The following is a 24,164-nucleotide window of genomic DNA, read 5'->3' on the forward strand; positions in this document are numbered from 1 at the left end:
TCTTTCAGAGTTTGTTTTTATTAAATAACAATTAACAACACACACAAAAGGATTGGTGGGAAGGGAGAAAAAAGCGTATGGCAGTACGCTCTCATAACTGTGTGTAAATCCAGCTATCGTTTTGGAAACTGTCCAAAGGGATGGATGGAACGGCATACAGAGATGTTCTGGGATGTTGCAAGGAGTGCGTGGGAGGAGTTTGGGGAAGGCATGGAAAGCAGTTCTGTAATGGCTGGTGAGGGAGCACTCATGTGTTCTGCCTGGAGCATGATTAGGGACCTCAACATTGCTGTTTGCTCCTCCATCATTTTTATCATCCACTCCTGGCCCTTTACAATGTGTTCCTTGCTCTCCTTTCTGGCCTCCCTGTGAGTTTGAATTATTTTTCCTTTAAAGTCTTTGTCCGCTCCCTGTATCCTCTTTTTTCAGCCTCAGAGGATTGGAGCACCTCTCAGAACATGTCCTCCTTGCTGCACCTTGGTCACTTCCTTATTTGGTGGAGGTGCTCCCCCAGTGTGTAGGAAGATCCCCTGAAGGCCAAATCTATAGAAACACAAGAAACAATTCACAGAAGCATGATTTTTAGTTCACGCACAGCACTGAAACATTATAGTGTAAAAATATACCTCTTTTTACATACAAATCACTTTCTCAGTGACCCTTGGCAAGCACACATCTCAGCAAGCATCTTAAACATGGTGAGTGCCCTCCAGGGGAGGGGGAGAGGTTGGGTGCTCAAGATAGGGCAAAGGGTCTAGGTGTTTTTTTAAAGGGATCACTGCAGGTGTCTAGGGACAATATTGCTAATTCAGCCACCATTTTCCACAGGTGGGGGTCATAGAAGCCAATATCTCACTCCTGAGGGTAAGCAAGGATGCAAGGGTGCATCTCCTACAGGCATGGGATTCCAGACCCACTCGGCTGGGCCTGATGCTCACGGGGAGGGAGCTTGAGAGGGAGGTGAGGACCTTGTATTCCCCATCCTTCAGACACATTGTCCAGTATCCATTCCCAGGTGTGAGTCTGACTGGCCCCTTCCTGCTCACAGATTCTCTACAAACCCCCAGAGTCCAGCCTGTCTTGTCTCCCACCTCCACCTCCCAGTAACACCTCCCGTCCATAAATCCCTCAGCACCCAGGACAATGGGGAAAGTATCAAATCTCTTAGGATTATCGGGAAGATCCTGTGGGGTATGTCCATCTCTCACATGTTTAAGATCCTCAGACCAGGATGAGCCAGGGATTTGATGTGTCTGGATCCAGGGTCATGTTCACTGGGGAGAGAGTCACAGAATCAGTGCCAGGGTCAGGGGCTGGTCACTAGGATGAAAGGGAAATTAACCTTCATTCCCATTAATCACTGTGTCATGGGGCCCCCATGCAATGCCAGGAGGAAGGATATGCCCCAGGGGTGGGAGGGGAACCAGAGAGTTGTGGGGAGGAGCAAGTGTGAGGGGGTTGGGATCAAAGGCTGGGAGATGGTTGGGCAAGGGAAAGGGTTTCCACCCACAGGAAGGAGGGACAAGCACCAAAGGGACAGAGAGGATTGAGGGATGGTGCGGGTGTCAGGGGGGCTATAGGGGACAAGGGGAGATGTAGTCACTGCGGGGCAAAGAGCAGGAGAGGGAAGGTGCCTGAGGAAGAGGAGGTGAGGTAACGGGGAGGCACCAGAGGGACAGAGAATGTTGAGGGGAGGGGCCTTCATGGGGAAGAAAGTGGTTGAAGGAAGAGCCAGGTATCAAGACGGCAGAGGGAAGGGGCTTGCATCAGTGAGGCAGAGGGGGTGAGCAGAGAGCCAGATGTTGGGGGTGAGGGAAGATGTAGGTATCAGAGGGTGTGGTGGGGCAAGCGGAAGAACAGGCATCAAAAGGTGGAAAAGGCAGGTATCAGTAGTAAGAGGGGGGAAGAGGGAAGGGACAGGCCACATGGGAATAGAGGCAGAGAAGAGAGGAGTGGGACAGTCACCTGGGGAGAAAATGGGGGCAAGGGAAGCCCTGGGCACCAGAGGATAAAGGAGTGGTGAGGAAAGAGGTGGGCACCCAGGGTTAGAGGGGGGCAAAGGAGAAGGGTGGGCACCAAGTGGGCAGATAGGGAGAAAGAGAGGGGCAGGCCCAGTGGGGCCTGAGGGGGGACAAGGGAAGGGGTGGGAACCACTGAGGCAGAGGGCAGCGAGAGGATGTAGCTGATCTGCAACTGCTAGCAGCCAATATCTCTGATGATGGGACACTAGATGGGGAGGACTTTGAGTTACTACAGAGAATTCTTTCCCAGGTATCTGGCTGGTGGGTCTTGCCCACATACTCAAGGTCTAACTGATCCCCATACTTGGGGTCAGGAAGGAATTTTCCCCTGGGTCAGACTGGCGGAGATCTGAGGGATTTTCACCTTCCTCTGCAACATGGGGCATAGGTCACTTGCAGGTTTAAACTAGTGTAAATGGTGGATTCTCTGTAAACTTGAAATCTTTAAATCATGATTTGAGGACTTTAGTAACTCTTCCAGAGGTTAGAGGTCTATTTCTGGAGTGGGTGGGTGAGGCTCTGTGGTCTGCAATGTGCAGGAAGTCTGACTAGATGATCATGATGGTCCTTTCTGACCTTTGAGTTTATGAGTAAAGTAGATCCCAGCAAGGGACTTTTGTTTCAGATTTTTCAGATTACATGGAGTTATTTAAGTAGTGCCGAAGAGGGTAAACTGAGGCAAGGTACTTGCAGGGCCACCCTGAGGCAGCTGAGTGGAGTACTTAAATGTGCTTCCCCTGACTATATGGTATCAGAAGTGGAATCTGAGATCCCATTCCACCAAGAACGGATGACCAAGCAGCATGGCACAAGCACTTCCATGACGGTGGGACATTCACTCTCTCAAGGTAGTGTCAGGAGGGCAGCAACAACTATGGGAGTTCCAGCTCCCATATTTCGAAGGAACTAAGCAACCACAGTGGTGCCTCAAAGAAGGTCAGTGATTTGAAAGAGTCAGCCACCACAGACAACCACAAGAGAAGAAAGCACAGGACTGGTCCAATATTAGGTACCGACCGTGGGCAAGATGGGCAAATAAGATGGGGTTGGCCCCCAGAAACCAGGATGCTGAGACTGGCCTGGTTTCCCAGAAGAGTCAGAGAAGAGGGGAGTTCCAGGTTATTAAATACGTCCTGCCATGGGGAAGTCATGCCATCCTGCCATATTCCGCTGGAAGGTAAAAGACACCTTCAGTTAATGTTGAGTCACCAAAATTAATGGGCAATAGTCGAACTAAGAGTGACGTCTCCCGCACTGATGATACGAATGTTCTGAAAGATCTGTCAATAGGACGCTAAGCAGAGAAGAGCGCAGAGCAGAGCTTTCTTATGGGGACAGGGACCCAAGCTGTCCTGTCCCAGCTGTTACATGTACTATCTTATACACCTCAGATACTGCACACATAAACCTGGACCAGAGAGCAGGGCTTGCTGGCTCCAAGTCACCGTTCCACGTCCCTCCCACACTGATCCCTGCAACCTCCTCCCCACCTGCCACTCTTCATCCCCCATCCTCTGCACAGACACACATGCCTTTAAGCCCCACCCCAGGCCATATCTCCACATCCCATGCTGGTCTGCTGCTCCCACTGCACATTATTATTTACATTCCAGTAGCATCTAGAGGTCGCACTCAGGGCTGGGCCCCACTGCGCTAGGTCCTGTACACACACGCTCAGGGCTGGGGCCCACCATACTAGGTCCTGTACACATACACTCAGGGCTGGGCCCCCACTGCACTTGGTTCTGTACACACACACACTCCAGACTATAAAAAGACACAGTCCCTGCTCCAAAGAGTTTACAATCTAGGGTCCTGACCATGCAAAAGCCCAGGTATAATTTTACTCACAAACCTGCTTCTCTTCCCCACACCTCTCCAACTACTGCCCCATCTTCCCTTCCGGGTTGTTTCTGCTACCACATCCCCCACCGTCTTATTGTCCCTTCACTAAGACCCTCTGCCCCACCCAGCACCACACCAGCACAAGCTAATAGTCTTTGCCATTAGTCCCTTCACCATTCAGCCCTTCCCTGTCTGTCAAATCCACCAGCTTTACTGAGCTGTCAACACTGTCTTCCCATTGCATAGAAAACATTTTTTGCCCTCTTGGGCAAAATGGTAAGGGCTGCTCCTGGCAGGCTGGGTCACCCACCTGTCTGCTTCTCCCTCAAGCACCTCAGTGTTTTCTCCCCTTCCGTGCATGGAGAAAATGCCCCATCAATATTTGTAAAGCTGCTCCCTTATTCTCTCTTAAATCCCTCCTCCAAACACATATATGCTGTGGCCCCAGTAATCTCTCTTGTCTGGAACTGGCTGGGCAAGTGATGAGCTGGACTTGGGTTTCTTTTTATCATTACCTCGCTGCTTGCCCTCCCAACCCCTCACGTCCCTTGTGTTTTTCATCCCTCTGTTATAGCCTGTCTGTCATGCAGAGGGTGAGCTCCCTGGGGCAGGTATCTCTTTGTTATATGGAGTTTGTGTGGACTGAAGGGAGACAGTGGGTGTGTCTGGGAGGCCATAGAAGAGGCTGAGCTGGGAACATCACAGAGGTCATTAGAGATTTTGGTGAGAGTGGTTTCAGGGGAGTGAATGGGGAAGAAGCTCAATTGGAGAGGGTCTAGGTCTAGGACAGGAGCGGCAGAAGATTCCTAAAAGTGCGGGGCCCACCATCACCCCAACCATGGACCCTCCCCCTCACAGCTCTCATTCCCCCAAGGCCCCTCCCTCACAGCGCCCATTCTCCCATGGCCCCGCCTTCGCACCGCCCCTTCTTCCTGAGCCCCTGCGCTGCCTCTTCCTCCCAAGACCCCGCTCCCCGCTTGCTCCTTTGTGCCCCCTCACCCCATTACTTGTTCTTATGGCAGGTAAAAAGTGGAGCTCCATGGCCCCTTGGTGCCCCCTATTCCAGCACCCCTGTCTAGGATGGAACAGGAGGAGAGAAACTCCAGACTGTGATTGTAGACAGAGCGTTCATTGAGCTTAGCGGGAGAAGGGAGAAGGGACAGTAGGTAGAGAGGCAATTAGGATCAGGGATGGAAAGTTTTAGGATGGGAGAGACTAAGTGTCACAAGGTGGCTGGTCTTTTAAGGAGAGTTGGGGCCCAGTTCCACCCTGAGATTAATCAGCTGATGCTGAGGCCAGGGATCAAGTGATGGCTTGAAGATCTCCTGGTCCTAATAAAAGCCTGGCCAGCAAGTTCTTCAGCTAAGGGAGAGCTTCAGGGAGCAGGAAGACTCCAGGAGGAGACCCTGAGGCAGGGAAAAGAGCCCAGTTCCTGTATGATTCTCAGGCAGACAGCTGGTGGGGTGCAATCTTGCAGGGAGGGGCTAGGCCCATGCAGAAGATCCCGGCTCAGGGGAAATGATGTCTGTTGTGCTGGGGAGCGGGGTGAGGTGGTTATAGAGTGATTCTCAATTAATATTTGATTAAAGTTTAACACCTTAAACAAAACAGACAGAGTGAGCCTCATACCAGAATATCCCATAGCCCAGTAGTTAGAGCACTGTCCTGAGAGTTGGGAGACCCCTGTTCAAATCCTTTCTCCTCATCAGCAGAGAGAGGGGACTTCAACCAGAGTCTCCCACATTTCGGGTGGGTACCCTAACCCCTAGGCTAAAGGTTATAAGAGAGTTTTGCCTCCTCCCAGTCTCCCACCTCTGTTCTTTGTGTCATTGGGTGACCTCTGAGCATGTCTACAGGATCAGTCTTCATAGGTGAGACAGGTGCTCCTTCCTCCAGTTTGTGGGTCACTTTGGGGCTCAGGTGGGAGATAGGTGCCTAAACGTCTAGAGCAAGGCAGCCATGTATATGCCCAGAGGCAGAAACTTAGACACTGAGAGAATTTTTACAGCAGAGATTTCTGTCCCGAGTGAGTTTAGGCACCCACACAGTTATGCATCAGCCAAGAGGGGTCTTGTGGATCACGGTGCCTAAAACTAGGATTGAGATGCCTGTCTCTGGGTTTGGTGCCTAAGTCTCTTTGCAGATCTGTGCCATAATGCACAATGCAATTCCCCTTAATATGGAGTTAAAACTGAGAGGACATGTACTTGTAACTTAAGGGTAAAAGTCATTACAAGAATCTTGTAATTATCCCCAAACCAAATGTTATATACCCAGACAATACAGAATTATGGTTATATTTAAAAGAAATCCAAACATTCCATGGTCTCGAAATGCAGCTAAGGCACCTAAACAACCTTAACTCTGCCCTGTAGTAACATCATGAGGGGGGAAATTGGAAAAAAACCCTTAAAACATTGTGTTCCTATAAAATCAGTTTCATTTAATGTAGAACCACAGACACTGTTCTGCACTGATCAGACCTGTATGGTTAATGCATAGAGTCGCTGTAGAGTGGAGCTGAGGTTGTGGGTGTACATGCTCACTGCAGGTGAAATCCTGCCCTCTCCCTCATTACATGTGTATGGAAGAGCCACAACACAGGGGGATCCTGAGTGAGGGATCCTGTTAAATATTGGACAAGTCTCTCAGGGTTCATCTACATTGCAAAAAAACCCCCAAAACAAAACACAACAGTGGGGCCCAGAGACTAGGCCAACTGACTCAGGCTTGGGGAGCCCATGCTACAGGGCTAAAAATAGCAGTACAGACATTCCTGCTTGGGCTAGCACCTGTGTTCCGAAACCCAGTGAGGGGGAGGGCCTCAGAGCCTGGGTTCCAGCCCAAGCCGGAATGTCTACAATATTAATATTTAGCCATGCAGTGCAAGCCCCAGGCTCTGAGATTTGCTGCCGTGGGTGGGTTTTTTGCAGTATAGACGTACCCAGTCTCCAGCAATGACACCGGCCCAGGATGGCAAGTGTTATTCAGGGCCCTGGATTCAGAGAACCATTTCTATAATTCCCATGGGCTTTATTATTCGCCTTCAGAGCCCATTTGTGTGAGCATGAGCAGCCCCTGAGCTCACAGCTTGGGCCCTGGTGCCAATATGGAGACGTTCCCCATCACTCATTAAAACAGGCTGTAACTCCATCAGCTAAAACTGAGCTAAAGGTGGTAAACTGTGACTACTCTGCATCAAATGTGTCTTTCAATCGAGTTAAGTTGGCTTCACTGAGCTAACTCGACTATCATGACATGAAATCTTCAACCCATCCCATTGGTCCCAGACACTGACATTTCTGCCTCTCCATCGCAGATTGCAGAGTCTCTAGAGGGAGAAAAAGGCAAGAGGTGATATTTCATGCTGTTGTGTTTATAACAGCAAACCCATGGCTAATGTAACTGTTCCACACACTCAAAGGCCACCACTGGAAGGTCCCAAGGGAAAAGGACAAGACATATGATTGTTCTACCCTAGTACAAACCTAGGCCCCTTGGTACCTGGAATGCACATGCTGAGAACAACAAGATACGGAGTACACTTTGGTACAGAAAAACTGATTGAATAAATCTAGTTTCAGAGGACACAGTACCTTTTACTTAGGAACAGGCAGGATATAAAAAGGATAACTTTGGGAGAGTAACTTTGAGTGCACACCTTCTGTGTAAGGTGAATTTAACAAGGCTGCACAAGACGGCTTCCTGGACACAGGTATCGTAATGAACCTTTCTTCCTCTACTATACTATTATTGAGCTTTAGCAATAAACCTGACTGATACTGGTTATTTGGTCTCTTGAATATATTTCATAATGAAACAGAGTGTGGTTAAACGATTGACTATACAATTTTTCAACAGAAGGGATGTGCATGTGCACAGAATTGGGCCCTAAGAAACTTACTTCTCTCCTACTTTGCATTGTTTTGTCTGCAAGCAAACAAGTTAGATATGTCACAGCTGCAAGCATAGCTTACTAAGCCTCACATGGGTGTTTCAAACTGAGCAATGCTGATCCCCATGGAATATTTCAGAATCACATTCCATTGGGACCTGTTAGTGAGATCTGACAGGATGAACCCACTTGACACTTGTGAGTTCAGACGTGAAATCATAATGTATTCAGAGCACCCTTCGCCCTCAACCTATCTCCATTGCCCCAAACTCTCCCAAACATTTAATCAAAGCACCTCAATCCTGGCATCTCCATTTTTGTTTTTAAATCTCTGACTGGTCAAATTGCATTCTCCCTTTGTCATAAATATATAGGGAAGGGTAACAACCTTTATGTATGCAATAGCATAAAATCCCTCCTGGCCAGATGAACAGAGAACACTTTACCTGTAAGGGGTTAAGAAACTCAAATAACCTAGTTGGCACCTGACCAGAAGGATCAATAAGAAAAGAAGATACTTTCAAATCTGGGGGTCGGGGGGAAGTGTTTGTTTCTCTTTGTTTGTTCTCTCTCTGGATGGAGAGAGAGGCCAGGAAAGTAAAACATCTCCTGAAAACATACCTGAAATGATTCATCTAAGATTACAAACATTGTAAGTAAGGGCAAGGAAATGCATTAGATTATCTTTTGTTTTAGCTTGTTAATTTCCCCTATGCTAAGAGGGAGTTTTATTCCTGTTTTTTGTAACTTTGAAGCTGAGCCTAGAGGGGAATCCTCTGTGTTTTTACCCTGTAAAGTTATCTTCCATCCTGATTTTGCAGGTATGATTCTTTTACTTTTTCTTTAAATAAAGTTCTTTCTTTAAGAACCTGATTGATTTTCAGTGTCCTAGAGACAAAGAGTCTGGTCGGTACTCACATTATTCTCAAGCCTCCCCAGGAAAGGGGGTGAAGGGGCTTGGGGGAATATTTTGGGGGGATAGGGACTCCAAGTGACCCTTTTCCCAAATTTTTGTGTAAATCACTTGGTGGTGGCAGCAATACTACCCAAGGACAAGGAAAGGAATTGTACCTTGGGGAAGTTTTAACCTAAGGTGGTAGAATATAAACTTAGGGGATCTTTCATGGGGGTCCTCACATCTGTACCCCAGAGTTCAGAGTGGGAAGGGAACCCTGACACCCTTCTTGTTACTTTACCTTTTGCTCTGCATTGACTCCAGGAGCAGTAACTGGCCAGGGCAATGAGAACACAGAAGATAACACCCAGGATCACACCCAGAGCCACCACCCAGATGTGAAATGTGAAAAAGAGATCTGCAAGAGAAAGTGTCATTGACTTAGGAACAAACATGTGTCAAAAGAAGGACATTGCAACAATGGTGACACTGTGACCAGTTAAAAGAATCTCACAGGGAAATACATGGTGAGATGTGGCTCCTCTGTGCTTTATTATTAAGCCATTGAAAGTCCAAGCAATAATCTGGTTACTGAACATGGTTAATTACTGAAAAGGGGAATATCAGGGATGGGGCTTGGCGCAGCTCCATTAGAGAATCATAGGACTGGAAGGGACCTCGAGATGTCATCTAGTCTAGTCCCCTGCACTCAAGGTAGGACTAAGTATTATCTAGACCATCCCTCACAGGTGTTTGTCCAACCTGCTCTTAAAAATCCCCAGTGATGGAGATTCCACCACCAACCCTAGGAAATTTATTCCAGTGCTTAACCACTCTGACAGTTGGGAAGATTTTCCTAATGTCCAACCTAAACCGTCCTTGCTGCAATTTAAGCCCATTGCTTCTTGTCCTATCCACAGAAGTTAAGGAGAACAATTTTTCTCCCTCCTCCTTGTAACAACCTTTTATGTACATGAAAACTGTTATCATGTCCCCATTCAGTCTTCTCTTCTCCAGAATAAACAAACCCAATTTTTTCAGTCTTCCCTCAGAGGTCATGTTTTCTAGACCTTTAATCATTTTTGTTGCTCTTTCGGGACATTCTCCAATTTGTCCACATCTTTCCTGAAATGTGGAACCCAGAACTGGACACAATACTCCAGTTTAGGCACCTATCTCTGAGACAAAGGGGACTTAACACACACCCCTCTCCTTGTCATCTCCCATTGGCTAGCTAAGAGGAGGTGGCACTTAGCAGGCTGGTTTCTGTGAATTGCAGTCTAGCCCCTGTTGTACAGGGAGCCTGGGCACCTAACTCAGGCTTTGTTGTTCCCAGTGATTTTCTAGGTACCTCAAAGTATCAAATACTGACTCTCCTTAAGATCTGTTACACCAGTGTAAATCTGGAGTAACTTCACTGACTCCAGGTTACACCCAGAGGTGAAAGTAAGCCAGTATGGTACAGCATACCAGTAAGAGCCGATACACAGCCAACCATACTGGCAGGGACGCTAATGGGCGGAGGGGGGGTGGTGGCAAAAGGTAGCAGACGGGAGCCCCGGACCCTTTAAATTGCTGCTGGAGCTCCAGGTGGCGTGGGCTGGGCAGCGCTGAAAGGCTGGCTGTGGGAGTCTGGCCCCAGTCCCGCCCCTTTTGCCCAAGGCCCACCCCTTCCGGGGGCCCAGAGCCACCTCCCCCCACCAACCTTGCTCAGGACCCCGGCCTCCCTGCATCTCGGTAAGTCCCTTAAGTTACTTTCACCACTGGTTACTATATAATTAGTGTTTGTGGTGCTGAGCATCAGCACACCTAAGTGTTTTTGTGAATGTAGCTGAATTGCTCATAATGCTGAAGATTCAGGCCAGTAAATAGGAGACCCAATAAGAATTGTTCCACACTAACAACTGCAGAAGCTCAGTCTATTCCACATACAGCGTGGATGGGCACTGACCTGCTATGGAAATGGTTGACACTCTCTCCTGGTTCAGGCAGGGGTTCCTGACAGAACAGGACACTTTCTGGTTGGATTCTTCTGTTATAACAATAGCAATCTCTGTTTGAAACAGACCGGTGGCCTCTTGCAATATGTTGTGAGAGGCTGATGGTAAGACCTGCCCCTGGAGATCTCTCCATTGAGCCTCAGGCTCTGGGTACCACCCAAATGATCGACACACAACCCGGATCCCTCCATCCTGGTGACCTTCCACAGGGATGTCAGGATCAGAGCCCACACCTAGAGGAAAATGGAATAAACAGGTGTTAATTCTACAGTACCCAGATGTGCCAAAAGTCTCATTACAGCATCTGTAGAGAGCTGGGAAAGTTCTGGTTTATTTTTATGACAGGTTTCAGAGTAACAGCCGTGTTAGTCTGTATTCGCAAAAAGAAAAGGAGGACTTGTGGCACCTTAGAGACTAACCAATTTATTTGAGCATAAGCTTTCGTGAGCTACAGCTCACTTGGTATCTCCTCTCATCTTCTATTGTTAATGGCCAGATGTGCAGGGGTTAATGTCTTTATAGAAACAGAACAGGCAATGCAGTGATGGGGCAAAGTCAGGTAAGTGTGAATGAATAACCAGGACTGCCAGCCTGTGAACAGAGCCATTGTATCATGGGATATACACAGACCATTGTATCAGCTTTATACATGTCACGTATAGACAAAGGAAAAGCATTAGATCTTATACATGAACTCCACTAGTAACCTCCCTCCAGCCTGACAATTCACCTTTCAGGCTTGGTCTACACTAGAGCTTACTTTGGTATAATTTACATCACTCAGGGGGTGTGAATAATTCACACCCCTGAGTGACAGAAATTACACCAACCTAAGTGCTGGTGTGGACAGCGCTATGTCAGTGGGAAAGCTTCTCCTGCCGACATAGCTACCACCTCTTGCAGAGGTGGAGGTATTATGACAACGGAAGAGCTCTCTTCTGCTGGCATAGTTTCTTCACCAGATGCACTACAGCAGCGCAGCTGCATCAGTGCAGCTGTACCACTGTAGCATTTCTAGTGTAGACAAGCCCTCAGTATGACCCTTTAGCAGTTCATTATGCACCTTTCAATTTTCATATTAATCCCCATCTTCTCTAATTTAACTAATAGTTTCCCAGGTGGAACTGTATCAAATGCCTTACTGACATCCAGGTAGATTAGATCTAATGCTTTTCCTTTGTCTAAAGAAACAATTATCTTCTCAAAAAAGGAGATCCAGTTGGTTTAGCACAATATACCTTTTTAAAAACCATGTTATATTTTATCCCAGTTACTGTTTACTTCTTGTCCTGAACTACTTTTTCTTCCAAGATTTGGTCCAAGACCTTGCATACAATTGAAGTCAAACTAACAGGCCTCTAGTTGCCTGGATCACTTTTTCTCTTTTCTTAAAAATAGAAACTATATTAATCATTCTCCAGTCATAGGATACAATCCCCTAATTTACAAATTCATTAAAAATCCTAGCTATTGGGCTTGCTTTAATATTCTTGGATGGAGATTATCCGGGGCTCCCAGTTTAGTCCCATTAAGCTGCTTGAGTTTGGCTTCCAGCTTGGATGTGGTAATTTCCATGTCCTAATTCCCATTCCCTGCCACTACCCCATAGCACCTCAGTACCCTTATTAAAAACGATGGTAAAGTATTTGTTTAGGTGTTGCTCTGGCAGCAACTTTGGAAATGTTCAAGGGGAAAGGCCGGTGTAGGCCAGACCTCAGAGTGGGCATGACATAGCCCCTCCCCTTCCAGCCCTGTCCCTAATAACTACCAAGGTATTGGTGGGGGACAGTGACCCATGCCCCAGTTCTGCTTATTCCAGGGGAGGGTTCTTTATGGTTTTCCCCCCACAACAGCTCACACCTGGCCTGGGACTCCCTTTCTGTGTCTGTGGCCCAGCCTCAGTGTCCCAGGGTCAAGGCGATGTCAGGGATGGATTTGGTCATCGCTCACAATGGGAACAATGTCACAGTGCTCCGTACAGCAGCTCCAGCTGAAACCAATGGAGACTGTTCCCCTTCCCCTCCCATTGAGAACAATAGGAGCTGCTCAGAGCCCCTGGAAACCTGCCCATGTCACACAGGTGCCAACATGTAGCAGTTCAGAGCTGAGCTCCTTTGGAAACATGGTCCTATGGCTCTACGGCCCCTGGCACCTGCAAGAGGCTATGTTGTTTTAAAGGGCAGTGGGCTTCCAACAAGGGCTGACTTCACTCGGGGCTCACACCACGTTATGCTGATGGAGTGAGCCCATCTGGTATACAAGAGGCCTCATGGACACAAACAGGTGCCATTTACACTCAGAGGGGGAGATTTTCACAAACACAGGGGAGTTAGGATCAATGGGGCTTGTGCTCCTAAATCCCTTAGGAGCTTTAGAAAATCTCCCTCTCCCTCCATCAGTTGCACCCAATCTGGCCCCAGGTGTTTCCCTTCCATCTTTCAGCCTCTCACTCTGGAGCATGACAGTAGTGAGTTGATGATAAAAATACCTGCACACTCCCAACAACGCCCCAAGGGAAAATTAGAAATGGTGATCGTTTCCTACATCTGTCAGTAAATAAAGCAGAACAGCAAATAAATGTGAACCTGGCAGTGGAGAAGTGACTGAACAGGTCTCTGAATCTGTGTGGGCCTTTCTACACTCACAACTGATTTCCTGGTAGTGAAGTGACACTTTATCCCCCAAATCCCAGGAGCGAGGCCTGTTGATAGCAGCAGCTCCTCTGACTAATCAGCATAATAAGCCAGGAAATATTCAGGGGAGCAATTTAGTGGGAGTTGCAGTGAGTGAACCCCCTATCTGCAGAATCCTGTGCAGTTATTCCTGAGCCATTCCAATCTCTCCAGGGGGTTCCCTGCTTTGCTAGCACCCAGAGCCATTCTCTCTAGAGAGAGCTCCTGCTTCCAGTGACTGCTTCCCTTTCCCAGGCTGTAACATCCATCCTGCTGGAGGGGTCAGGGAGCCACAGGGTTTAACTCCAGCCTGCTCCTAAGGTTTTCATTAAGTTAATACATTTTATATTAAATGGAAGCACCGTCCTCTCTTCGAACATCCATCAGCTTCAAAACTGCAACTACAATAGCGCCTGGAACGTCACTGTAACTGGATCCTTCTCACAGCATGGTTATGGCACAAAGTTCAAATTCCTCGGACACACCCACAGTGCTAGTGAGAAGACAGCTGTGGTGCCAGCAAACCAGCTCTTTTGACTGGTGACACAATCAGTTCTGCAGACTTTTTTCCTTGTGCTCCAGGAGTCACTGTAATTATCTCCACCCTGTGTAAAGAACTGGACCAAAGTCTGCTTCAGCAGCCACTAGACTCTGTGGCCATGTTAATTTATTCTAGTGCCCTGAAATATTCTTCATTCCCATTCCCCACCCTCCAAACACATGCAAGACTTGTGGCTGAAAAGTTAACCATGGGCGGAGGGTGAAGCTTCCACTCGAGGAGGCTAGCCCCCCATCCCGCTTCTTATGCCCGTGGCCCTGCCCGTCCCTTCCCAGCTCAGTGCGGGTGTCCCTCCTTTCCTTCCCCCCTCCTCCCCACTTGGGACCTCGACAGTCACTCCTCCCCCCTCTCAGTTCTCCTTCCCTACCTTATTTTTATTCTGTCCTATCCCTCTCCTTTTGCAAATATTTCAATTGTTAATCTTCTTTTTTGTATTTTTAATAAAAGGTTAAAGGGATTTTTCAATGGTGTGTTTGCCATGAGACAACGCTGGCTGAGGTCTCTGAAAACCAACCCCCAAACCTTGTTTAACACTGTTTAATGTTAGACAGTGACAGGGTCATGTTAACATCTTTGACTCTTTGTGCTCATTTATTCCATCTGTTGCTTGTATTCGACTATGACTGGAAATCAGTTTCCACATGTAGGGTTCAGGAGATGTGCCAGCGCACTTTGGTGTCTATATTCCCTCCTACTGTTGGCCAAGGTGGCACAACGATATTCTGTTGCTCGTTCTGCTTCCTTCGTAGCAGAGTGTCAAGCTCACCTGTCCTTGGCCGTATCTTCCCAGGTCATTAAGTGCAGACCAGCAGACTGTATGTGCTGCTTGATGCAGTCCTTGTAACAGCATCTGGGATGGCCAGCCTTCCTACTGCCTTTTTCAAGTCCACTGCACAGAACTCTCTTAGGCAGTCAATTGTTTTCCATACATATGACGTGGCCGACCCAGGCCATTTGCCTCTGTGCTAGCATGGCTTCCAGGCTTGGCATGGCTGCCTGCCGTAGTACCTTGTTGTTGGCGATTTTGTCAGACCATTTGATTCCCAGTATGTTGCGTAGGTAGCATTGTTGCAGACAGTTAAGGTTTTGGATGTGGCAACGATAAAGGGGGGAGGTCTCTAACGAGTATAGAAGACAAGGGAGCACAACAGCTCTGTAAAGTTGGCATTTTGGGGACACTTTGACCCCCACCCCCTGTCTTGTCCATAGTCCTTTGTGTAGACAACCAAAAGCTGAGACAGCTGACTTTAAGGGTGCTGAAAGTTCTTTGTCAATGTTAGTGTCATTGGTAACTGCTACCTGTGCAGCAGAAGGACTTGATGTTGTTTAATTGGCAGCTGTTCAATTTTATTTCTGGTGGTGGTGGAAGTGATGGGTTTCTGCCAGGAGATGGTTGGTACAGGATTTCTGTTTTCTTTACATTAATACAGAGGCCAAACAGGGATACAACACGGGCAAAGGAATTCAGCAAATGCTGCAGGTTGTTCTCAGAAAGGGTGACAAACGCTGAGTCATCGGCTTACAGTAGATCCTTTACTTCACTTTTCTGGGATTTGCTTTTGGCCTTGAATGGGCAGAGGTTTAGAAATCTGCCATCGAATCGTGTTGTTAGAGTGACATCTGTAATGGTTGTACATGTCATTCCAGCCAGGAACAAACTTCATCCATCCGATGAAGTGAGCCGTAGCTCACGAAAGCTTATGCTCAAATAAATTGGTTAGTCTCTAAGGTGCCACAAGTCCTCCTTTTCTTTTTGCGAATACAGACTAACACGGCTGCTACTCTGAAAGTAAATAATGTAAGGGAAGCACACAGCCTTTTTTAACCTCATGGGCTACAGGAAAGGGATCAGATGAGTCGGCACCCACTGATACATGGGCCTGCATGTTGGCATGGAAGCAGCAAATAAGGTTGATTAGTTTGTTTGGGCAGCTAAACTTTGCAAGAAGACAGTGGAGCATTTGACATAGTCGAATGCCTTACTAAGGTCAACAAAGGCAACATACGAGGACATTTCTTGTTCAGCAGCTTGCTCCTGTAACTGGCATAGGGAAAATATCATGTCGGCCATGCTGTGTGATGAATGGAAACCACACTGGAATTTAGGGAGTACATCATCTGCAATAACCTGAAACCTTTTCAGCAACAGCTTACCAAGGAGTCTACCAGTGATGGAGAAGAGCAAAATGCCACGATAATTGCTGCAGTTATGTCTGTCCCCTTTGCTCTTGCAGATTATTACGATTTTGGTAACTTTGAAATCCTGGGGTAAAACCTTATTTTCCCAGCAGAAAGTAACTGGGTCTAGCAAAGCTTTGTGAAGTATAGGACTACCATGTTTTCGCACTTCAGCTGGGATTTGTGAGCTCCAGCTGCCTTTCCATTTCTCATTTCCATAAGTGCGTTCTTAGTCTCCTCTGAAGTTGGCGGATGTTTGAGTTCAAATCAAACTGTCTTTGTTCAATTGAGTCTACTATTTGATCATTTGCACTTGACTCATGATTGAGGAGAGTCACAAAATGTTCTTTCCATCTTTCTAGTATCATATTGGGCTCAGTCAGGAGGGTGGTGCCATCAGTGGACAGGATTGGACAGTTATTGGCTCTTCATAGTCTGTAAATGGACTTTAACTCCTGAAAAAAACCTCAGGGTTACACCTACACCATACAAATTAATACAACATATAATACAACATATATGCCAGCAGCATGGGGGTCCCAAGCAGCCCCCGGCCCATGTCCTCAACCCCTGGATCACCATCTTTGTTCTATTCCTGCTTCTGTCAGGGGAATTCTCTGTCCATCTGTATTTCTGAAATGCCCAGCAATGCGGGATCCAGGTACTCATGAAACCTTTCTAGTTAAAGGCCCTTCACATTCTTCACTTAACATCCACTCACTCCTAAGCTGGCAGGAGGGGGAAAACCCCTGACCTGTGGCCTTGGAAACACCAGCAGATGCTGCTCAAATGCAGAAATTTTGCTGGTATGAATGGCTGGATCCTGCACCCCTGAAATCAATGGAATCTTTGCCTTTAACTCCAGGGGGTGGAGGATCAAGCCCTACTCCTGCAGTCCTTGCATGTGAGTCACATCATCTACTGAGCTCAGTGAAAATGTAGAAAGCACCAGGACTGCAAGATGGGACCCTTGAATACACTCAGACTTTGATCTTAGAGCTTGTGTCATCCCAGCCCATCTTTCCAGGGCTTACTCTTGTTTAGATAAGAGCAGGTCTATCAGCTGCTTTTCCCAGTGCAAACTGTGTGTTCAATACACTTATCACTGGTTTAACAAGGCCATTGCAGCTCTGCCTCAGATTGAATCCTCCCCCTGTAAATGCAGAGTTAATTAATAACCCTGCCCTTGCTGGGATGGATTGTTTGGAGAAACTCCTGTACCATCACTACTGCAGAGTCAGATGTTTTGAGCCCAGCCCCCCAGATAGGAGAGGAATGGCTCTGGGTGATCTTAGGGGAGCAGCAGAGCTGGGGGTACAGAGGGGCTGGGCAGCTAAGGGGCTATTGGGTGGTAGGAGGAGTATGGGGTTGTTGCAGGTGCTGTGGGAGAGATGTGGGAGAGAAGGTTTATTCATAAAAGGAAAAAGATATAGATGAGAGCTAGAACTGGTTAGAACTGGTAGAATCAATTACATACAGTGATGGCAAAGTTCTTGATGGCAGGCTTGCAGCAGTGATAGAATAGACTGCAGGTTCAAATCAAGTCTCTGGAGAACAGCCACAGCTGGGATGGGTCATCAGTCCTTCGTTCAATGCTTCAGTGTAGCAAAGTCCCTCCAGAGATAAGAAGCAGGATTGAAGACAAGATGGAGGAGCTGCAGCAGCTTTTTATATTCTCTTGTCATGTGGTCTTTCTTTCTTTGTTCCAAAGACAAGCTGTCCATCACATGGCATGGAAAAACCGCAGAGTTCTCTCCATAGGCATGTCCCTGCATAACTTGCTGAGTCACAAGGCGTGTCTGCCTTCTCTCAATGGGTCAAATGTAAAGCTGATGGTCCTAACAAGCAGGCTAGGCAGAGCTGACACCAACTTGTCTGGGGTGTCACCCAGAAGCATAGCATAAGTTTGAAATACAGACAGTATAGAGCCAATACTTATATCTTTAAATAAAAAAATGATACATGCAAACAGATAGCATAATCATAACCAGCAAATCATAACCTTGTCTTAGACACCTCATTTGACCCCCTTTATACAAGATTTGGTACCACTACAGGACCTTGGTTGCAGCAATGATCTATACGGTCCCAGATTATGTCAATAACGTCACGGATGGGGCGGTGGGATGGGAAAGGATTGGGGGTTCTTGGGGGTGCAGAAGGGACAGCTGAGGGACTGGGGCTGTGGGGAGCTCTGTTTGGGGCAGAAGGGCTTGGGGAAGCAGGGGCCACAGGAAGAGAATGAAGGCTCAGAATGGGAGAACCCCTGCAAGGGGCACTAAGGCAATCACACCATAAGTGACTGCTCCCTCTTTGGCCTAAGTAGTTAGCCAATATTTAGGACCTTACTGGGTTGTTTCTGTCACACATGACCCCTGTACAGTGTCCAAGTGGGCTGGGCCAAGAGGGAGAATCCCACCCAACAATGGCCTTAGAGGGGAGGCAGAGGGAGGGGGAGATTAGTGTTCACACTTCTCAGCACATGATGGGACAAGGGGAGAATCCTGATCCTCAGACTGGGTGGTTGCTTTGTAACTTTGCAGTCGAGATACTGTGGTGATGGACACCAGAGTCTGTAGCTACATAGACACAGGAGGTGTGTTCAGGGATAGCCAGGTGTGTGTGTATAAGTGAGAGTGAGAGATGTGATGCTCCCTGTACAGCGTCCTCACTGAGAGCAGATGGAGCGACTGGCTGGAGCTGAGGAGAGGCCAAGCTGCAGGAACTGGTTGACATGAGGGTAGCCCATGGCTCCGTGTTGCAATGACTATTCTCAACTCACCCCACAGCAGGAGGCAGTTGGCAGAAGGGAAATGCCCAGTTGCTGTTAGGGCAGCACTTTTAGGGGAACAAGGAAGTGAAATTAAACCTGTCACTCCTGGTTCACACAGGGGCAAGCAGGAAAATCAGGCCAAGTGAAGGTGAGGAAGCTGCCAACTGGCCTGTGTCATCTGACAAGTCTGCACAGCAGCTGCTCCGTGCAGAGCAGGGTGGGGGGAGGACACACCCCGACAGGGCCGGGCTGTTGTGGTTGTGGGCGGTTCTCTCCCCAGGCCCAATGGTAGGTGGTGTCTGTGGGTGGAGAGGGCACAGGGCTGCTCACTCCAGAGTGGCACCGAGCTTGAGGAAAGCACAGAGGGGCTGGCAGCTCCCAGGGACAGACAGAGCTGGGGCCAGAGACTGATGGTAAGGACTGACTGGCCCTACCCCCACCATTTTTTCATTCGGGCCCTGGGGCATCTGTACAGAGGGACTGGATACCTCCCCCGCATTCCCCATCACATCGCCCATGGATCCAGGCAGATCTGGGAACCTCCCTCCCCACTTCAGTCCCCTGTTGCCCTTTTAAGTCTCCATCTCTCCTTCCCCCTCTCCTCTCCCATCGGGTTGGGAGACTCTGTCCCTGGCCCAGTCCCGGGGCGGTCGCTCTCCCGGAGCTGGCTCGGCTCCTGCAGGTGCTCAGGGGGGCAGAGCCTGGTCGGGTCAGGGAGGGCAGCAGCTCTGGGACTCGCAGACCCCCGCCCGGGAGCAGAGATGGGGTGAGGAGGGGCCATTTGTGGAGGGTCACTTTCCTGGGGGCTCCGGCTCAGGAAGTCATTCAGGGATCCAGGGATCTGCCTGTGCCTGAAACACCAGGTTTGTGTTTCCCAGATTAACAGGATTTAGGTGGGAAGGCTATGACAGATTCAGAGGTGGCAGTGGGAGTGACCCATGTAGCAGATGACACAATGAAGATGACTGGATGTGGAAGCTGTGGTATGTACATGATCCTGGAGGGGGCACCTGGTAAGAGTTTTGTCTGCATGAAATGCCGTCTGATAGAGCTGATGGAGGAAAAGATCAGAGGTTTGGAGATGCAGGTGGAAAGTCTGGTAGAGTTTAGGAAGGGGTTTGAGCAGATTATGGAGCAAAGACATGAGGTATCTGAAGGGAAAAGCTCAGACTTGCAGATGGAAGCAGGACTAGGGAATTCTGAGGGGAGACTGGGTGAGGAAAGTGGTCAGTGGAAGCATGTGACTAAAAGAACTAGGCAGAGGAAAAGACGGGCTAGTGAAGGAGAAATAGAGCTTCAGAATAGGTTTGCAGAGTTGGAAAATGAAGAAGGGGCTCAGCAGGTAGTCACTGAAGGTGACAGGGCAAGGAAGAAGAGAAGAGCGGTTAGTCCTATAGGAAAAGGGGAAGAGTTAATGGAGTTTACACCAAATATGAGCCCCAGGAGGATACAGGATGGGTTAAAAAGGATTACAAGGGAGAATGGGAATGGAAAGAACTTGCAGCCAGAGGGAACAGGGGATAGACTGGAGAATAGCACCGTCACTAGGAAAAGGCAGGTCTATGTGATTGGGGACTCTTTACTGAGAAGAATAGATAGGCCTGTAACCAGAGCTGATCCAGAAAATAGGAGGGTGTGCTGTCTTCCAGGTGCTAAGATACGGGATGTAGACCTGAGGTTGAAAAGGATTCTAAAGGGAGCGGGAAAGAATCCCCTAATTATCCTTCATGTGGGAACAAATGATACGGCTAGATTCTCGCTGGAAAGTATTAAGGGAGACTATGCTAGGCTGGGGAGGACGCTTAAGGAAATTGAGGCTCAGGTGATCTTTAGTGGGATTCTGCCTGTTCCTAGAGAAGGGCAACAAAGGTGTGACAAGATTATGACTATCAATAGATGGCTTAGGCAGTGGTGCTATAAGGAGGGCTTTGGGATGTATGGCCATTGGGAGGCATTCATGGATAGAGGACAGTTCTCTCGGGATGGACTTCATCTGAGTAGGGAAGGAAATAGACTTCTAGGATGGAGGCTGGCACAACTGATTAAGAGAGCTTTAAACTAGGAATTTGGGGGAGATGGTTGGGAGATGTCCAGGTAATCTCCACGCCAGAATTTAGCATAGAGTGGAAAGAAAATGAAGTAAGAGTGGATACAGCTGTAGGTAGGAGGAAGGGCAGTGTAGATACAAGTCTAATAGGTTATACTGGTAGTAAAATAACCGTGCCTAATAGGGTACAGAATGTGAGTGAGGCCAAACAGCAAAAATTAAGATGTTTGTACACTAATGCAAGGAGCCTAGGTAACAAAATGGAGGAACTAGAGTTACTGGTGCAGGAAGTGAAACCAGATATTATAGGTATAACAGAGACCTGGTGGAATAGTAGTCATGACTGGGCTACAGGTATTGAAGGGTATGTGCTGTTTAGGAAAGACCGAAATAAAGGTAAAGGTGGTGGAGTAGCACTGTATATCAATGATGAGATAGAATGTAAAGAAATAAGAAGCGATGAAATGGATATGACTGAGTCTGTCTGGGCAACAATTAAATTGGGGAAGAAAACTATTAGAGCCTCCCCTGGGATAGTGCTTGGGGTGTGCTATAGACCGCCGGGATCTAATTTGGATATGGATAGAGCCCTTTTTAATGTTTTTAATAAAATAAATACTAATGGAAACTGTGTGATCATGGGAGACTTTAACTTCCCAGATATAGACTGGAGGACGAGTGCTAGTAATAATAATAGGGCTCAGATTTTCCTAGATGCGATAGCTGATGGATTCCTTCAGCAAGTAGTTGCTGAACCGACTAGAGGGGATGCCATTTTAGATTTGGTCTTGGTGAGTAATGAGGACCTCATAGAGGAAATGGTTGTAGGAGATAATCTTGGCTCAAGTGATCATGAGCTAATTCAGTTCAAACTGAATGGAAGGATTAACAAAAATAAATCTGCAACTAGGGTTTTTGATTTCAAAAGGGCTGACTTTCAAAAATTAAGGAAATTAGTTAGGGAAGTGGATTGGACTGAAGAATTTATGGGTTTAAAGGTAGAGGAGGCCTGGGATTATTTTAAATTAAAGCTGCAGAAGCTATCGGAAGCCTGCATCCCAAGAAAGGGGAAAAAATTCATAGGCAGGAGTTGTAGACCAAGCTGGATGAGCAAGCATCTTAGAGAGGTAATTAAGAAAAAGCAGAAAGCATATAGGGAGTGGAAGAAGGGAGGGATCAGTAAGGAAAGCTACCTTATTGAGGTCAGAAGATGTAGGGATAAAGTGAGACAGGCTAAAAGTCAAGTAGAGTTGGACCTTGCAAAGGGAATTAAAACCAATAGTAAAAGGTTCTATAGTCATATAAATAGGAAGAAAACAAAGAAAGAAGAAGTGGGACCGCTAAAAACTGAGGATGGAGTGGAGGTCAAGGATAATCTAGGCATGGCCCAATATCTAAACAAATACTTTGCCTCAGTCTTTAATAAGGCTAAAGAGGATCTTAGGGATAATGGTAGCATGATAAATGGGAATGAGGATATGGAGGTAGACATCACCATATCTGAGGTAGAAGCGAAACTCAAACAGCTTAATGGGACTAAATCGGGGGGCCCAGATAATCTTCATCCAAGAATATTAAAAGAATTGGCACAAGAAATTGCAAGCTATCACTGATGATGTAGGAGAAAAGTGTTCCCACATTGTGGCAGTAATTGTGGCATACTTGGCAGTTCTTGGCACAGTTGGAGACAATAAATCATGTGGCAGTCCATATGGCTTCAGACCAGTCACTGTCAGCAAGATTGAAATTCGTTGTCTGTTGGGAAACTACAAATTACCCTGCAAAATTGCTCAAAAAATTTGAGGCACACCACCTGGGATTTTAGTTTTCAACAAATTCATCATCATTGCCCACAAAAGGTGCCATTTCTCTGCTCTCCTGCTCTTCAAGCCTCCTGGATAACCTTTTCTGCCACAGAGAAATTCTTCCATTGTTACTGCACTGTCTGTGCTCGACACGCCCCCCTGCTGGTTGTGTGTCCACACTGCAAACTGCAGAATTCTGCCTTTGGCTGGCTGCGCTTGTGCTCTCTCTGCTAGCAATCGACCCTCATAGCAAGTGAAGGCTCCCCTTCCACTCTCCTGTGTGGCAGAGTCCTTGGAACCCCAACAAGGCTGGGGGGCTCAACCCACAACCTTGTCATGGTCACTCAGGTCAGGGACTAGGGTGTCCCCACTCCGGGGTGCTCTCTCCACACTGGATGCTTCCCTGACCCACTGATCATTACATACAGTTCAAAGCAAATAGAATTTATTAAACAGCAATCGATTTTAAAAAATAAGGAAACAATGGGAAAGGCTAAAGGAAAAGACATGTCACCCCGCTTGGTGGCATGGGGACGTCACAACCAGCGTCTCTGGAATATCAGGGCTGTTCACAGTCTGTTCCTCACACATCCCAGGCCTCCTGCCCAGGCTCTGGCTGTGCTGCAGGGATGCTGCAGGAACTTGCTCTGGAGGTGGCCACACGCTCTAGGTGGCAGGACCCATCTCCCCAGTGTCATCTGCCCCGTCGGGGTTACGATCCCCCCTCCAAGTCTGGCCTGCAAGGCCTCTTGGCTGGGGGCATCTCCCTGCACTGGGCCCGCTGCCCAGGGTCCCCCTTGCTCTCCCCAGCTGCTCACCACACCCAGCTCCGGACTCCTCCAGCCCCAGCTCCAGCTCCACCACTCTGCCTCAGCACGGCGGCTGCTGCTGCTGCTCTGCCTCCAGTTCCCTGGGCTGCTTCTCTGGACCCCCTGGCTCTGGTTGCTGCAGCTCTCCCCCCAGGACAAGTCTGCTCTGGGGGCTGCTTCTGTGACTCTGCTCCCAGCAGCGACCTGCTTCCTGCGCTGCTTTTCTGGCTCCTCTGGATCTGGCCCAGCTCTGCTCCCCAGCTCAGCTCAGGCCCCTGCTTTCTCTTTAGCACAGCCCCACTCTGCCTGACCCAGGCAATTCCAGCTCACATGGAGGGCAGAACCCCCCTGGCCTCCTGACTCCCTGATTAGCCTGCCCACCCTGTCAATCAGGCTGACCTGGAGCATTGGCCTCTCCCCATTGTTCCTGGGGACTGTCAGTCTCAGGGTCCTGATTTCCCATCGACCCTTCCCCTTTCTTTTGGTACTGGGAGCTAACAACTAAAACACCCCCATTGAGTTTTAGTAAGGGGACAAAGCGAGCTGATGGAAAAACAGCTTCTGCCCTGGTGGTTTTATTGTCAGCTGAAAAACTGAAACTGTGCAAGTGAGGCTTTGCACTGGGGAGGGGGGAGTGCTCAAACATTTAAAGGGACAGCACACCA

General features: G+C 48.0%; 2 protein-coding genes across 13 annotated transcripts in view; both read right to left on the reverse strand.

Annotated features, from left to right (window-relative positions):
• LOC144929291 (butyrophilin subfamily 3 member A2-like) lies at nucleotides 1-23,855 on the reverse strand. Of its 7 annotated transcripts, none has more exons than XR_013634546.1 (5): nucleotides 23,509-23,855; nucleotides 16,042-16,520; nucleotides 10,608-10,889; nucleotides 8,958-9,074; nucleotides 1-543 (listed from the first exon to the last, which is right to left on the reverse strand). XR_013634546.1 is itself a non-coding variant. In XM_078848432.1 (5 exons), exons 1-4 carry the CDS (start codon nucleotides 22,814-22,816, stop codon nucleotides 1,222-1,224), a joined length of 570 nt encoding a protein of 189 aa, XP_078704558.1. In that variant the 5' UTR covers nucleotides 22,817-23,502; the 3' UTR covers nucleotides 1-543; nucleotides 1,209-1,221. The 7 variants fall into 7 exon arrangements, 1 of the variants encoding a protein (XP_078704558.1); XR_013634547.1 differs by lacking the exon at nucleotides 23,509-23,855 and adding an exon at nucleotides 17,543-19,835; XM_078848432.1 differs by lacking the exons at nucleotides 16,042-16,520; nucleotides 23,509-23,855 and adding exons at nucleotides 1,209-1,274; nucleotides 22,699-23,502.
• The window catches only part of BTNL2 (butyrophilin like 2), a 1,264,829-nt gene that overhangs the window by 65,208 nt on the left and 1,175,457 nt on the right, over nucleotides 1-24,164 (reverse strand). The gene's annotated exons all lie outside the window — the stretch shown is intronic.

The sequence above is a fragment of the Lepidochelys kempii genome, chromosome 14 (assembly GCF_965140285.1).
Source record: "Lepidochelys kempii isolate rLepKem1 chromosome 14, rLepKem1.hap1, whole genome shotgun sequence".
NCBI lineage: Eukaryota > Metazoa > Chordata > Testudines > Cheloniidae > Lepidochelys > Lepidochelys kempii.